The 18,682-nt window shown below is 37.5% G+C and overlaps 1 protein-coding gene across 1 annotated transcript in view; it reads left to right on the top strand.

The window, feature by feature from the left end:
* The window catches only part of VWCE (von Willebrand factor C and EGF domains), a 2,001,707-nt gene that overhangs the window by 1,472,298 nt on the left and 510,727 nt on the right, over positions 1–18,682 (top strand). Inside the window, exon 17 of the mRNA XM_044059709.1 lies at positions 4,776–4,893. Within this exon, the coding sequence (XP_043915644.1) occupies positions 4,776–4,893 (118 nt within the window). The remainder of the gene's footprint in view (positions 1–4,775; positions 4,894–18,682) is intronic.

The following is an 18,682-nucleotide window of genomic DNA, read 5'->3' as shown; positions in this document are numbered from 1 at the left end:
GGGGCACAGGTGGAGAACCTGTGCCAGCCTTCCCCAGGAGTTTTTGTGTGGTTGTATAAACGTCTATCTCAAAGTGTGTGTGTCAGCTACTTGGGCAGGGACACGAAGCACTGGTTGGACAAAGAGGGTGCTGGAGGTTTTAGCTTGCCCACTAGGCTGAGATCTGGACTGTATAGCTGTGCCAGTGGGGAGTTTTATTGGGGACGTGGAGAGAAAGGGAGAAACCAGCTCCAGACTGACTGTGATCTCTGTGTGCTCTTAAGGGAAATTGTACTTTACTGTGTGTGTATTTATTATCCTTTCTCTATACTGACACCCCCACTGGTGTTAGTGGTGAGGATTGAGGCTCCCTGATTGCTGGGCCAGTGCCCGGGTGTCACACTTTTATTCAGGAATCAATTCACATTTAATTCAATCAATTAGACCACTATAATTGTACCCTTCAAGACATTTTTGTCAAAGCACAGGAAGTAGTCAAGTTTATTTTAATATTCACTAGGCATCACCATGTTAATTTTTTAGATTAAAAAACTTCCATATTCTCTGCTTTATATCCTACTCCTATATTCTTCTTCAAAGAATTTCATCCAGTCCTTAGTACAGATTTCCATTTTCCATCACATTTGAATTCCTCATCTGTTCTTTTCACCCTGAATGCAAGTATCATTGTGTTCCATTTCATGTTCACGGTCACTAACATGTCTGCTCAGCCTTTAGTGCCTGTGTCTCTATTAATGATCTCATATTATATGCTCTATATCTATTGAAACAGTTTTTTTTCCCACAGTTCCTTTCAAAGAACCAAAATAAAAATAATAGCACACATTATAAAATAAAAATCATTCTACAGTTAAACACATAAGCTATTGCCTAAAAATAAGTATGCTGATATAAGAATGCTCAAAGTTATCAAATAGCCAAAAAGACATAGATGGTTATTTGAAAGCAATGAGAATAATACTAAATTACTCATTACAGAAATCCTGCGCATGCTATCCAATCACTCAAGAGTCTGATTCATTTTATAACTTTTTCAATGAGATTATCTGCTTGACAATGTGATGATTTTTGTCTGAATTAGTGCCTTCTGGTTTAACAAAATTGCAAGAAAAACCCAGCCAAGGTGGAGTTTTCACTGTGTGATAACTTAAACCTCCCATAATGGAGGCCCATGGTATATATGCAAACCACTCCTTAAAGATATCAAGTGTTTCAGTTACATGGCTTCTGAATGTCCATGGCATTTTCACTTTTCAAGCCTTTTTGGCTGCATTCAGGCCAGTAAAGCCAAATCCCACTAGCTGTGGGCATGCATGTTTTGGCCTTTTTATTGACCTTGTCAGCAGAGCATAAGTAGATAGTTTGGCTATACTTTAGAAACACTGGGTCTTTAAACCCAGCTGATTCCCATAAAGAGTAAGGTGCCTGCAAAATTTCCTAACTAATAACCAAAAAGGTCACATGGTTTCTCTGTGTGACATTTTTACCCCTTGGTTTCACTGATTTAACAGGAAAAAGATTTTCCTTCAGTATCTGTAATATAATTTCAGCTTTGGAAAAAATAGTTATAATGTGGGACCATAACAATGTGCCTACACAAGAAATCAGTTAAACAATATTGAGTGCTTATGCTGTCCTTTTACATAAAGTGAATTGGACTGCTGACTGCTTCAATATTATCAGACATTATATTTATCTACAATGAGAAGAGCATGTCTCTGAGTGCTGAGTCTAAAAATCATATACTGGGAATTAATGTGATTTGTGAATTACATTTTTGTCATGGAAATGAATATGATGGCATTAACTACCTGGGTATGACATCACAAACTGGTTCCACATATATGTCCATAGTAAAATAAAAATAACATAAAAACACTGGAAATATTTAAAAGTAATAGATCAGCAATGACTAAATTCAGTATATTTCTGTGGATGTCACATGATCTTTAAACATTATGATGGCAGCTGAAAAGTTAACACCTCATAGTTCAATGATTCATTCTTGTCAGAATGTGAAGTAAGATTGCGAAAAAGCTTCACATTATCAAAAGGTACCATTATATCTGTTGCATTTCTTTCTGTGTCCTTGTATTGTAACTTTTATCAGTCTTAAATTCAAATTATTTCAGAAAAACAGCATAAATATGTAAGCACATAGTTCTATTTATTTTATTTTGAGCTCATAAGTGGACTGAACCCCTAAACCACATGTTCAACAAGTTTAGTTAAAGAAAACAAAACAACGTGAAATTAAGATGCTGCAGGAGAGGTCATATAAGTTACAGAAGATAAACATTGGCAGCCATTTTCAGTCAAAGTCAGTGCAAATAAAAAGGAAGAATATGTTTATTACTCTACATTATTTGTAGTATATATAACTTGTCACTCTTGTGTTTTCACAAAAATACATTTGTAGTGTAACTTCCAGAAATGTGTAAGGCTGGATTCACATTCAGTTTTATTCAAAATAACTTTCTTGGGATTTCCAGAAAGAAAAAAAAATAAAATTACTTGGAGAAAAACTTCTCCTCTGTAATTAAACTGATTAATGAAACTGAATATAATTATCAAAAGGATGCCAAAAAAATCAGCTGTGCTCCTTCAATGAGTGTATATATTAAAACTGCATTATGTCTAACAGAAATTAATGACTTTTGACATTTGAGGTAAACATGTTATATGGTCACTCTCAACAAATGCAGCCAAAAATGATTGCCAGGTACACTCATTCCACTTTCTAGTTTTGCTGAAGTGATATATCCCAGTAACTCTAACACAAAATAATAAACATTTTCTAAAGGTGAACTGCATTGTGTTACACTGAAATGTAATACCCTTGTTTCCTTTGAAAGTGACTTTGCGACTCTGTGGAATAGCAGTGTTCCTTAAGGAAAGGAAAAACTCACTTCATTCCAATTCAATTCAATATAATAGCATCTTATTCTCATCAGAGGGAAGGATATGGTTTTAATCTTTCAGTGTAAAGCAATGCATATTGTATGAATGCTACCATTACAATATTCTGAAGCACTTTCCTTGTAATCATGTTAGTTCCTTAGATGCATTGTGAACTACGTTTTGGCTTTGATGTAATGGTTATTACTCCGTTTTTATTAAGGATGTTAAATAAGTGAAGGTTTCTAAAATATTCTGTCATATATCTGGCATTTTTCTGAATTTGTTGATCAGATAATTGGATGGACAGCCTCAAATTTTCTCACAGTCTTTCTTGTACAGGCTTCCTTGAGTCTTGAGGTAATTTGTGAATATTGGTTATTGGCTAGTCTTTAAACTGGTCTCCAGACTAAATGCCTAATACTAATCTGGGAATCTGTTAACATATGTAAACACACTGGAAGCAAATGTCCCTTTTCAGGAGAAACCCAGCAGCACTGTCTGGTTAAGTGACCCTCAGAGTTACACAGTAGGCAAATTGGAGTGGAAGGAATCAAACCACTTTGGCTAAAGGAAGTAGCTCTACGCTCCAACCATCACTACAAAATGCTGTCATCAATGCACATACCGGTCAATCTCTTATCACAAGAAATCTGGACAAAGAGTAAAATAATGGGGGGACAAAGGCCCAAAAATAGAAACAGATTTTAAATATTGTTCTTGTAGACTTTAGAAAAATTCTAAAATAACAGCATTTGCTTTAACATGCATTTTCTGAAAGAAATGAGGTCTGAGACACAAATGAATGACATTATTTAGTTATTTCAATCCTCAGTGATTTGTCAGAAAACCACAAATTTTATGAGGAATAGGCCGAAAATATGAGGCAAAATTCTGGACATTCTGCAAAAATGTGGACAGTTGAGATGTATGTTAATGCATTTGCTCTTTTTGTTAAGCTACTGGTATTATTGTGATTGTAACTATACTGTTTAGTGAATCACAATCCTTGACATTAAATGAACAAAGTTGACATTAGGAAAATCATGTTTAGTCTGTGAGTATCTCCATATCCAAATATCAGTAGCAGTGCAAAACACAGAACTGAAGTAACTAAGTACGACAGACTTTGCAAATGGGCCCCACATGGATATTTAAGTTTTTTTCTAGCAACATTCAGATTTCTTTTTTTTCTGTATTAGTAAATCTTTTGCCAGACAACCATTTTTTACTATACTTCATTTGACAAATAATTTATTAAATGACCACTTAGCAAACTGCAAGATATGTGTTATTCTTAGAATTCTTGCTATTTAAATTTGTATCACTTTTGTTCTTCTTGAAGCTGTGGGACTTGTAATTAATTAATATGTCAATGAATAATAAGAGAACAAATACTATTATGCTATTTTTGTTTTTGCATCCTGATTTGGGTCTTTTAGAGCCTACAATTCAAGAATAACAAATGGTTGTAGTTAGTAGTTATCCTTGAGTTGGTCTCAGACCCTTTCTAGCATGGCTTTAGTAATCAAGGAAATGCATGTAGAATGGCTTGACTAGTATCATCCACTTCAGTAAGTACACTGACATTGAAAACCGACTGCACTGTGGATTAACGTACTAAACTAAATTAATCCAGTTAATCAGACAGTTTGTTAAAAGGCTAAACTTTTCTGTTCCTTATGTTTTCTAACATTCCATACTACTGCTGCTGTTTTAGAAGAACAAATGTTCAAATGTTTTGGGAATGTCTCAAATGTATCCTAATGAACTGTGTAATCTGTTATAGTACTTAACAAATTTCCAGACTGACACTGGTTGTTTTTCCTGATTTACTTTGTATATTATTAAGAATGTGTACACTGTTGTTCTACCAGGATGGTGAAGTAGAATGCTCCATTATACGCTGCCCAGAACTGAGTTGCCCCAGAGAAGAATGGAAGCTGGAGCCAGGGAAATGCTGTTTTGCTTGCATGACAAAGACCACTGCAACAGGTAGGGATCTTCAAGTACGCCATCATCTCAGTATTCATAACTATCCATTCTCCATAATTAGACAGTGAGTAAATATAAGTGCTTCACAGATCGTAATGATATAATGATATATTGTACAGCTGTGCAACTGCTGAAGAGTTTGGAAGTTCTTACTTTATGTAAAGGATAACATAGAATTACCAGTCATTAAGGATACAGAAAGTAAGAAACACCTCAAAATGGTTCACTTTCTGTATGCATCTGTATTCTCAGAATTAAAGGTATATTTAGATATTACTCAAAAGGAGAGTGGCCCCCTCAGTGGAACAACAAAATTAATGAGATGCAACAAAAAGTTCATTATATCGCTGCAAGATATGATTTATACAGTTATTGAAGAAAGACGGGAGAAAGAAGTGTACCAACCAGAACCTTAACCTTTTCATTTACTATTTCGTGGGAGTACTATCGTTAAAACATTCTGTTCCCTCTCCTTTTTAAAAAAGTAAAAACTATTGTGCTAATTTTTGAAAAGCACTAGTATTGAGCAATGCTTTGTGATCATGTCATGCTGAATTCTGTACTTTGCAAAAATTACAGTTCTGTCAATAATTTTCTTTTTTATAGCAGTCTATCATAAATAGATCTATTCCCAATACAGGCATTTTTTTGTTTGAACTTTTCTTCTGAACTTACTCCTATAATTGTTTTCCCTTTCACTATCATCATGTTTTGCCCTGTCTGCTTTACTTTGTGTATCTTGAAGAACTTGTTCTGTCTGGAAGAATACGCAGAACTGCTTTAGTACACTGACTAGTAAGATTAGTCTTCTTCAAGTTTTCTTTTCCTTGCTTTTCAGTTGTTATTACCCATATCATTCTCTTCTCCTCTAAGCATTCCTGTCTTAATCAGAACTATTTCCTCGTGCAATGTCTAAAGCTTACAGAGAAGTCTGTTTTAAGTGACATCTATCACATGTAATGTACAGCTGTATGTAATATAAAGTTTGTGTCTGCTTAACAGATAATGTCCAAAATTAATCCAGCTGAATCTGTTAATATTATATATTTTTCTGCTAGGTATGGCTTTTCCTTGGCCTCCAAAGCACTTCATTGGTACATTGTTTTCGTTAAGCTTAAGCTGTTTTTTTTTACATTAAACTGCAGCTTAGCAGTATGGGTTAATTCAGGGTCAGTTCTAGAAAACTCTTTTTATAGATTATTTTCAGTGTGTTATGGTCAGATGATGACATCATAATTCAGTAAGTGTAACATAATTATCTAGAATGGCAGTTTGTTAAACATGATGAATGAAAAACTGAGAAACACTATTTGATGTGAGAGCAGATCTTAAGTAAGATGGCACCCTGGGCACAGGGCTTCATGGCATCCAACATTGCTGCCCACTGCCCCGATGCATATCACCTGGTGGCCCCTTGATCTACCCTTATCCTGGCCTACCCACACATCCAGATTACTTTTTCTTTTCTTCTTTTTCCTCACCCTCACAGTTTTTCTTATTCTTCATTTTTTCTACATTCATTCATTCATTCATTCAACGCATCCTAACTAGGCAAGACTAAACTCTGAGGAGAATGTTACCATTTTTTAAATAACCTGCTCATCCAATGATGGCCTGAACAAAAACCTTTATTAAAGAAATTCAGTCTTACTCTTCAACTTTGCAAATAAACTAAAACTAATTTGAACATACAAATAAATACACCACTGTGTGTGCATAGTCCATAAAAACAGGAGTCAGATTAGAGTTTTCATTCCTTTACTGTTAGAACTTATTCAAAAACATTTCATTTAAAAATCAGACCATTTAAATACAGTCAAATTAATGACATAAGACTGTAATTAAGACTTTGAACAAATAATTAAAGCAATAGTAACATAAAACCATAAAAATAAATGAAAACTTCTAAGTAGGAAAAAATCTATAATACACCACTATATAGGTATAAAATACCATATTCTGATAATCAATATAAAAACAGTATCTTATATATATTTATATTTCAATAAACTTTGAATAGAAATGGTTTCATTTAAACCTGGACTGACATCAGCCCTGAGAAGGACCTGCCATTTCAATTCTAACATTTCCAAGTAATTGTTACTTGAATAAACAAACCTATTGGTATCCACCTGTTGCAAAATTAAAAAATAAAACTTATGAAAACATTCACAACTTAAACTGTGTCTTGCTAGAGCATTATTTAAGTCCTTATTTCTAATGGCTCTAAGATGTTCTCCCAGTCGATCTTTAAGGCCCTGGTTGTCTTTCCTACAAAAAAATTATAACAGGACCCACAAATAGCCAAATAAACAATGCCTGTACTTTGGCAATCACACTTATGTCTGAGTTCAAACAAAAACTTACAATGTTTAAACATAAATGTACTTTCAGGGTAAATGAACCTACATAATCTGCACCCTCCAGAAGGAAATGTGCAGTACTTCTTGTTCCAAAATTATCTTTACCTTTTTCTAATAAGAATTTAAAATTTGACGTCTTCTTGTAAATAAATTTAGGTTCCATATCCACTGCCTCACTTAAGTCCTTATTACCTAAAATCACCTACCAATTGTCTCTGATGATGTTTTTAAGCTGTTCCCCCTCTATACTCATGGGAATTTGGAAAGCTAAAAACTTATTTCCATCACAATTATCAAATTCATTATGTTTAACTTTAAGAATAAATCCTACAGAAAGGATAGTGGATATCTAGCAAGCCTGTGAGAAGTTATTGTATCTATTATTTCTTTTAATTTTGCCTTTGGATATCCCCTTTGGCCAAACATATCCAGTAGAAAATTAACTTTTTTGTGAAAAACATCATGGTTGCTGATAATACGACGCAGTCCGATCACCTGCCCCCTAAAGATATTAAATTTCATGTAATCTGGATGGGAGCTAGAAAAATGGACATAATTGTTACTAAAAGTCTTTTTTCTCTAAACATTACTAGAAAAATTCATATACAAAGGATTGAAAGATAATTCAATGTCTAGAAAATTAATGGAAGTACCTATACAACTTACTTCAAAGTTCAACCACCTGACACTACTGTTCGTCTGTAAAACAAAATTATTAAATTCTACTAAATTTTCCTTCCAAATAAAAAACAAATCATCTATGTATCTATGATAAAAAGAAACATAATAAAACAAAGGAAGTCTAGGTAAATAAAAATACTCCCACCAACACATAACTAAATTAGCAAAAGATGGTGCAACAGTGGCTCCCATCACTACTCCTGATGTTTGTTGATAGATCTTGTTCTCAAAAACAAAAAAAAAATTGTTGTATAAAACTAGGTCCAACAAAACGCAAACAGTTCTAGAATCTATTATAAGATTCTAATTGATCATATTTAAATAAAGTTCTACAGATTCAATTCTCTCATCTTGATTAATTGAAGTTTATAATGTATTTACATCTACAGTGCATAAAATAATATCATTCTGTTCAACTTTATAGTTCTTAATATCATTCAAAAAAAAAGAATCTTTCAAAAATATTTACTTATTTGCACTACTGGATTTAAAATATTATCCAATATAATAGAAATATCTTTCCCTTTTTAGGATCCCAAAGACTCATAAAAATGAAAAAAGCCACCTTTTAGACCTATAGTGAATTCTCCAAAAAACAAAACTTAATATTTCTATTATGTTAGAGGGTTTAAGTTGTGAATGTTTTCATAAGTTTTATTTTTTAGTTTTGCAATAGGTGGATACCAATAGATTTGTTGATTCAAGTAACAATTACTTGGAAATGTTAGAATTGAAATGGCAGGTCCTTTTCAGAGCTGATGTCAGTCCAGGTTTAAATGAACCCATTTCCATTAAAAGCTTATTGAAATATAAATATATATAAGATACTGTTTTTATATTGATTATCAGAAAATGGATTTTTTATACCTATATAGTGCTGTATTATAGATTTTTTCCTACTTAGAATTTTTCATTTATTTTTTATGATTTTATGTTACTATTGCTTTAATTATAATTACAGTGTGATGTCATTAATTTGACTGTATTTAAATGGTTTGATTTTTAAATGAAATGTTTCTGAAGAAGTTCCGACAGTAAAGGAATGAAAGTGCTAATCTGATTCCTGTTTTTTTATGGACTATGGACACACAGTGGTGTATTTATTACTCTTCAACTTTGTTTTTTCCTGCAACCTTTCAACATATCCTTAACTGACCAGGACTGCAGAAGAAATAACTGAATTAAAAAAGTTAGGGGGTTCTATAAGCTCTGAGTTGTATTGTAGAACTTTTTGCCAAGCTTTTGCTCCAATAAAGGCCAAATCAAAAATTGTAGGGAAAGAAATTCAGTCTTGCTTTTTTATTTAATGGAAAAAATAAAATGTATCCAAGGTAGCTTAATGTCAAGGCATTGTCAGACCCCACTCTGAGGGACCTCCTGCATATCCACAAAACAAACAGCACCAGAATTATCTGTTCTAAAGACTTAAACCTTGTCTGTGATATAAATAGGACCTACTGGAGACTACCCCATCTCTGGAACAGTCTCCTCATCCATGTGAAGCAGAGTTCCTCCCTAACCAAATTCAAGTGCAACTTGAACAATTGGATGGGGAACAAGAAATTCATCCCTGGTTTGGCACCTATGTCTCTAATGGACACAGGCAGCCTGTAAATAGTTAATCTCCCAGGCCCCTGCTTGTAAATGTTTCATCTGTCAAGCCCCTGCTTACACTTATCAAGGGTACCAGAACCTGTCAGAGAGTTGGGATGCATGGCTAGGCTCAAAAAGGCCCTTGTGAACCTATGAACCTATAATTCTAAGAACTGACAAAATACCAGTTCACAGTAAACAGAGAAGAGAAAATACTTAAGTGTGCTACAACAAAATCTCCAGATTCGCTACCAAGGCAAAATCCTCTTCCCATCACTGCACCTCCCTACACTCTTTAAATTGGCTTGAACTCCCTAATCAACCTGACTTCCTCCAAATCGTCACAGCCCACAAATTTTTATTCCAACCTACTAGCTGCCCTGCATTATCTAATATCCTACAACCATATACCCCCCTTAGACCTACTCACCAAAACCTTATAATCATCCAAAAATCCAAGCACCCCACTGGTCAGCTTCTACTCTACTTTTTCCTAGCAAAAAAAAATGGAATGCCCTGCCCTCTACTCTGATGACCTGTGACAATCTACACACCTTCAAAACACAACTTCATTCTTACCTGTTTCTTTACAGGAAATGTAACTGCACTCTTCAACTCATACCTCCCAAACTCTGCTCCTCCTTCTCTCCTGGCTAACCTTCCTAATTTCTCTCATATACTTAGAGTATAAATGTAATTAAACAGTAACATCCAGCCATTATGCTGTATGCCTGTCTTTCTCTTGAAAAATTTGTAATAGTTTTGCTGTCTTTACTGAAAGATACCTGTTTTGACTCTAATACTACCTGTTGATTGTTATACTACCTGTTGATTGCAATGCAAATATTTTTCTTGTAATTGTCTATGTAATGTAACTTTGTATTGTGGAGCTTTTCTCCCCGGGCCTCCACTGAAAATGGGCTCTCGAGCCCAGTGGACCTCCCCAGTCACCAAACTGGAATAAATAAATAAATAAATTGGATACATAAATCATATCTATAAATAGTATCTGCCTCCCTACCCCCACTCAAAAATTAGTTAGAATGGGATGAAAGTGAAAGCGCAAATAGCCATAGTCATATTGTTCAAGTTGCTTCTGCGACAGCTATATACAACGTGCCTCCTCACCCCATCCTCAAAAGACAGCCACTGTCTGTCTCAGTTGTCAGACATGACAAAACAGAAATACAAACAGAAAATATTTCATCTTGTTGCTGTCAGATATATATAAACAGCATGCCTCCTTTCTTGTCCCCTAAATATAGCCACTTGTATTTGCATTTGATGTTTGATTATGAAGAAACTGAAGAAAATAATCACAGTAATGCTTCCAACTTGTTAGTCCTAGACAATACACTGCTTTTATACAAGCTATAGTGGCCAGCTGTACACACTTCTGACATTTGTGAGCAAAGTTAAAGCAATAATGACCACACTATCCCTAGGTTTTCACAAGATGTAGGGACATGTGCAATCTTCTAAGGTTTGAATGGAAAATTCAGTAAATAATACAGTTGTCCCCAGCATTCCCAAACAAGATGCAGTGACCTTCTGAACACATCTTTGAGCAGGGCTGTTTTTAAAATCTGTCTGGTTCAGAGCAAAGGCCGCTACTGAATCTATGTCAAAATCTGCTTGCATAGCCTAAGGGTGTGGGGATCACCAGGCCCTCAGAAGCTTTGACAGTCTGGATGTTCTGGGATACATTTTATGTCTAATTTTTTAGACAACTGTTTAAGTAGAACAAACAACAAGAGGGCCAGTTACTTTTAACAGACAGCTACTCTGTCTCAACAAACAGCACCCACACAGCAGTTATAGATACTTCTGTGGGCAATTCAGACAATTCTGATAAAAAATTACAGCCATGTTTTGTATATTAACTCTATTTCATGAAAAAGGAGCCATGCATTAGTGTTCTACATTGCTTCACACAAATCACATTAATGTTGCAAATGCACCCTAGTGCTGTAATGTCAGATAGTGATTGATTAAAAACAAGGTCTGTTACTTTTTACAGACAGCTCCCACCTCCATCCAGAAGTTATAGCTACTTCTGTGTGCACTTCCATTATCTGATTGCAATAAAAATGATGGCCCATTTCAGCTTTGATCCATGGAAACAGAAGCCACACATTAAAGCATTCCAAGATGCATCACATCAGAGCCTGTCAGTGGTTTAACAGGCACAACACTCATTTTTGGTGCAGAAGGCTATGGGGTCTATTCCCACTTAATGTAGATCGATTACTGACACTGCACTGCAGCATGAGGCCATGTTACACTCCTGAGTGTGCCATATTTTGGATGAGATGTTAAAAACAGAGGGCCATATGCATGAATTGGTGGTAGCTCAGTTGAATGTAAAAGATCCCACGACACATAAAAGAATAGGGATTCTTTATTTATATACAAAAATAACTCTTATTTACAGCATATGTACATATTTACAAACATTTCCAAATGTGCAAATATATAAGTATACAAATATATTTACACATATTCACAATTTCCTTTACAATTACACTAAATTTTTATTATTAGACCCCAACTCTTTCTTTTATAACCACCATTTGATTTTAGTTAATATCGTTGCTAAAATCCATTTACCATTAAACAGAATATCATTTATTCCTTCATTCCATATAACTCATCTTACAAATAATATTTTTATCTATTCTTTTAACATAGAGGGGAATTAAATAAAGCCTACATGGACTTATTTTCTGTGTAGGCATAGTGGCACACTGCTTACTCAGTAAGCAGGTTTGTGATCCAGGAAACAGAGGTGTGGGGTATGCATGAGCACGCCAACACGGAAGTGTCTGTGGCATGCAAACCACCTCATAAACAGGTGAATTGCATGCAAATGAGGGTGGTAGAATGATCCATCAAGCAGATAAGCAATCTTGCAGAACCCATGTTGGTGTCCAAAATGTACACAGAAAAATTCTGTGTACAGGATGTTAAACAGAGAACAGAGGCTGTAAATGTACAGTAAGAAGGACAGAAATAGCATAGCAGGCACAGATATGTGCAAAACTATCCAATATGTGTCTAAAACCTAATGGAAAATCATTTTAAATATTTTTTTTTTATACTCAGATTATGTTTGCTCGCTGCAGTGTGCAAACATGCTGTTAAGAAAAGTTTGAGCGGCACACTGCTGTGCTCAGCAAGGGAGTGTGTACACTGGCTGTTATGCATTGTTTAACTTCAGGGCACATGTTTAATCATATTTGAGCATGTTTGCATGGCACACTACCATGCTGAGCAAGACCTTTCATGGGGGAGTGTACAATGTAAGCTGAGCATTGTTTACCTTCACTGTGCATGTTATAGTGGTATACCGAACTGCTGAATGAGGAAGACTGTTAAAATGGCTGAGAAAGGCAATGCAATTTTAATTACTGATGACTCCTGTTACACTTGAACTAGAGCCATTAACAGTACTTAATAAGGTACTTGGCAGGTGGAATGCATCATGGGTAGCGAATCACAAAGGCTGCACCTACAGCAGAGCATTATAAAGGTTGCAGAAATCCTACAATCTGATTTCACCCCCATACTCTGCACCAGTGGAGTACAGCCTTTGGACTTTTAACTGAAGAAATGCTAGGGGCTGCTGCAGGTCTGCTACATATGTATGTGCTAGATGCAGAGGTCAGTGCTGCTGCTGCTGCTGCTGACCGTAGGCCTAGACTCAGAAGAAGAAGTGTTCAAGCCCATAGTAACTTTCCAGGGGCTACATGAGCTGGAGATTGTAGAGTGGTACAGGGTTGACAGGGACATACTACAAGAACTCACTGAGCTCTGCCAAACTCAACTTAGACCCAGACCCAACAGAGGGGAACCCATCCCAGTGGAAACTAAGGTATGTGTAACTCTTAGGATACTAGCTATAGGTACATTCCAAAGACCAACTGGGGACATGATGGGGATCTCACAGGCATCAGCATCCAGGGTACTCTGCCAGTTCCTGGATGCCATGCTACCACATGCCAGTGAGGACATTTATTTTCCCATCACTCCTGAGGTGAAGGTCAGCAGTATGCAACACTTCTACCATAAGCACACTACCCTGAGGTACTGGATGCCATAGATTGCACTGTCATACACATCAAGGCACCACCCAGTGAGGGGGGTAGAATCTATGTCAACCGCAAGGGGTACCATTCCATCAACTGACAGGTCGTGTGCAATGCCCAGGGCATTATCATGAATGTGTGTGCTGGCAGCCCTGCCAGTTATCATGACTCCCATATGTGGCATGCATCACAGCTGGACCAGATGTTTGCTGGTGGGGGGGCATCCCACACGGCCATTTACTGGGGGATGCTGGCAATGCACTGGAACCATGGATGATGACACCCATCAGAAATGCACACACATCTACCGAAGAACACCATAATGAGGCACACACATAAACTAGGACCATCATAGAGCATGTGTTTGGGCTGGTGAAGTCACGGTTCCAGTGCCTTGATATATCTGGTGGAGCTCTGCAGCATTCTCTAGCCACATGTGCACACATGTTCACAGTATGTGACATGCTACATAATATGATCCTGTGGAAACAGCTGCAGTAGGATCAGCAAAGGGAAGGGATACACAGCCTCCCCACCAGTGCCTAGGTCCCCACAGCCACACCCACAGGAGGACTACAAGGAGGAAAACCCTGAACTTGTCCCTGTAGGCAGACATAGGTGCACCCAATATGCCCTGAGACAAAACAGCAGACAGGAGAGGTGTGTGACACATGTCGGGGGTAAAAACCTTGGATGGGGAGGGTGTTGTGGAATTGGAGTCGCATGTGCCTCCAGCCGACAGCAGTGTGGCTGACATCTCCACCTATGGGCAGTCGACACTGTTCCTTCACTGCCCCAATGTGGCTGTGCTGGAGGCTGGGCACCAGGGCCAGCCTGCCCCACCAGCTTGGCCAGTGTGCCCTCAGTCTGGTGCAGATGACATTCATAGGTCCTATGAATGATCCTGCACACTATGACTGCTAGCTCCTGTTAAGTGACTGCAGCCCCTCCACCACCACTCCCAGGGGGAGGCCAGGCCCCATCCCCTGAGGTGGTTCCACCTGATGCTGCAGGTGGTGCAGGGGCAGCAGAGGGGAACCACCAGCCTGGGTTCCAGATGTGCTAGAACCCAGTGCCATGGCCAGTTGGGGCAAGGTAGGAGGATCCATGGGAACCGGCCTACTCTGACATACTGTGGTGATGGAGGTATAGCAATAAGTAAAGGTTAGTTATGAACAAAACATAGTTAGTAATAACAGCATGGCAGAACAGTGGAAAAAAACCTAATTATATGTTGATGCATATTATGTGAAACACAAAAAAAATGACAGAACAGTCAGTATGTTAACAGCATGACAGTGACAGTTACAGCATAAGGCCAACAAAATAGCTAATTCAACAAGATATGTTAATATGCAACCATTAGAATACATAACAATAATAATACACATGCCCAAAATACAGGTAATTTAACAACATATGTGAATAGTAAACCATAACCAATGGATAATAATAACAAAGAAATGAAGATAAGGGGTGGGGAGAGACAGAAAAACAGTCCATTAGTACCATTATAGGCTATTTACTTGACAACAGTACTACTATCTACTCTATGGGTCTGTCCTTTATTTATGTGTACAAGTCCCATTTAGCTGCTGTAGCACGTACATACCTCTCAAGCTATTCGCACAGGACAGTATGGGCCAAGCAGGAACAACTGCGGGTACATAACTACACAGAACAGTGGCACATCAGGTGGACCTATATAACTACAAGGTGAACTGTGGGCTGATGTAGTGATACTTTGCAATTTAGGTAATTATGCCAATGGTAATCCTGTGACAGACAGATTACACACTACTAATTACATTACATGACAGCGTGAAACTCACATGTATGTGTACAGTTTAGAACCTAAACAACTATCATGCCTTGCTTGGCAGACATGGGGATAGAACCCAATAGCAGTGACTGCAGAGGACATCTGCATGGAATGTATAAATTGGCTGCAGCAACTTTGAACAGGCACTCCAGGCATACAGCCATACCAAGATTACATGTTGTTTATTTCATTTTATTTTATTGTTATTATTATATTTATTTCCTTTATGTTATGCTGTACTTTCGCATTCTTGCTAATGATTTTAACAGCATAGCACTGAATTCGAACCTTGGTCTGTGTGTGCCAAAATGTACTACAGACAGAACATTTAACAAACTGAGCTACTGAGTCACGGCTGACTACTCACTGACTGATATTTTCCTAGAGCTCACCTGGAACCAATATATGACCTGGTAGTACTACTACTACTACACTTGTATACTAGACTGTAGTGACAGTAGAATACACATGCATGAAATACAAGCATGACAGTGATGGTAGGTAATCTATACATTAGTATATAGAATGCAGGTGTACATGATATATTGTTATTGGTTTGAATTATCTGTGCAGTCAACAAACAATATTAGATCATGGAGTGGGCTATCTCACCCATATACCTTGCTTACCTGCTGTTTGTGGATGACAGAGCATTGTGTGGGCAATATTGGCCTAGAAACAACCTTGAACAGTACTGTATGTGTTAAATAAGACATTTGCCTGCCATTATATTTGTATGCTGTAGCTATTACAGTGTTATACTTGACTGCAGCACCGTACTTTACAGCCTAAATGCAAATAATTGTACTGAAATGGTTAAATCAAGACAAACCTGATGTGCACAATTTACCTTGGTGTTACTGGTAGTGGTTCATGTGTTATTGTAGAACACTTGACATTATTCATTTCTTGACAAACAGCTGTAATTCCACACTTACTGCACTACAGACTTTATTGTATATACTTTCATGCAGTTTCTGGTACTGTTTTGAGTTTTTATTGAACAACATTTGTCATTATTCAGGTCTTGCAATACAGCTCTACTTCCACAGTTATTGCACTACAGATGTTATTATTGTTTCATGTTTTTATTGCACTACAGTTGGCATTATTCATTCATTGCACTACAGCTCTAAGTACACTTTATTGCAATACAAACTTTAATGTACATACTTTATTGCAGGTAATGCTTTACTCTATCTTGCTTATTTCACAACAGTTAATATAATACATCCATACTCACCACAATCATGGCACACAACCAGGCCAAGTGCCCAGCATGCGCCTCAAGGTTGAGAGCCCTCTCCTCTGCAGCTGTTGGGAGAGAAGTACACCATCATGCATACCACTTTAGCAGACATTCAGATTAGATATTGGTGGTACAGAGATAAAAGTACTTACATACATGTGGGACATGGGTGGCCACGACGGTGCAGCGGTTAGCATTGCCTTCTCACAGCAAGAGGTTCTCCGGTTTGATCCTCGGCTGGGGTGCCTTCTTAGTGGAGCTTGCATGTCCTCCCTGTGGTGGTGTGGGTTTCCACTGGGTACTCCGTTTTCCTCCCACATCCCAAAGACATGCTGCAGGTGGATTGGACACTCTAAATTGGCCCTAGGTGTGAGTGTGTGCATGTGTGTGTGCCTTCTGCAGAAGGTTGGGTGCCGGGCTGGCAACTGGTAACTCGACACCGTAAAACTCCACTGCCAGTCATGAGCAGACAGGCAATCTGCTGTGGCGATCCCTAACCAGGAAAAGCTGAAAGAAGAAGATACATGTGGGACATGCCCTGCCCAAAATTCTTGGACCCAGGTGTCCAAGAGATTCCCCTTACATCTCTTCAGGTCATCAAGGTGGTGACAACACTGCTCACCTGTGTGAGGGAAACCAGGTGCACTGGTGAGTTCCCTTGCCAGCTGGTCCCAGGCCTCCGCCTTGCACTCTGAGCCCTGATAACCTCCCTGTAGAAGCCAGTCTTCATGTTTTTTTACAAGGAGTCTGACCATGACCTTGGACTCCAGGATGCTCCAGTGCTGTGCCTGAATGCACAAACCCTCACCAATGCCTGCCATAGTATCCTTCAGAGACAGAACTCCAATAGATTATGCTGTATTCATGCCTATTGGGGTTAATATAGCCTGTTTTTCTGCCCTTAAACACAATTGGATAATTTTTAAAAATGCAGAGTGTAGCTTAGCAGTGTGTAAGCCAGTGCAGCTAAGCCGAGCAGTGCGAAAACCCGAAGACCCATATGCTTAGCAGTTCTTAGCAGTGTGCACAGCAGCCAAGCAGAGCTGAGGAGTGCATAAACAGTTTCAGACATTATTGTGCTTATGCGGTGCTTAGCAGAGCTTAGCGGAGCACAGTGGGACAGAATTTAAATATAATTGCTATAATTTGTATTTCAAAAATAAATGCTTATTTTCCCTTCAATTTATTCAAACCCTACACCTATAGCTCAAGAGGTCATACTTCAACCCATTAAGCTATGTGGAATTCAGATACACCTTTACATATACCTCTCAGCTGCCTATAAGCACTGCCGAGCATTGCACCATGCCTCACAAACCCCACTCAGCTATCCTAAAAATATGACCTTTAAATAAATAATTAATTGCATCTGGTTTATATTTCTAGATGTCTGGCAGGTGTCTTAGTGCTGCTTAGCATTGCTGCTATTCTCACTCCGCAAACATACTTTTTTTAAAAAAAAAGAAAAAAAAACACTTAAAACAATAAAATAAACATTGACATGATACAATTCAACAGTGAAGGGAGTGTCTTACTCATCTGCAGACACAGTTGGCACCACACTCCCTACACTAATTCAATAACTGTGTTCCACAGCTCACCCTTGGCAATGCACCATGATTAATATGCATGGCACACTGCTGAGGGGGAACCGTGTACACGGACACAGTAACATTCCATGTAGGCTCTACACTGTGGTTACATGGAGTTTGTTAAATCCTGGGGATAGTCTTTACTTCTTTTCTTATAAAATACATATCTAATCATATCCATGTTCTTGGCAATGTAAACACATTCTATCACTTTTCTTTTGATATGGCATATTTCCTCTTATCGATTACCAGTCTCAACAAAAAAATCTTGACATTCTTTCTCATTACACTGTTTATTTTTATAACTTTACTTTTTTCATCTGTTAGATTTTCCCATAGTTTAACCTAGTAATGTTTTATCCTTACATTCTTATACTATACTTTTCTATCTTTTTCTATAA

The sequence above is a fragment of the Protopterus annectens genome, chromosome 17.part0, assembly GCF_019279795.1.
Source record: "Protopterus annectens isolate FY-2018-M chromosome 17.part0, PAN1.0, whole genome shotgun sequence".
Lineage (NCBI taxonomy): Eukaryota > Metazoa > Chordata > Ceratodontiformes > Protopteridae > Protopterus > Protopterus annectens.
This window is presented reverse-complemented; position numbering and strand designations above follow the sequence as displayed.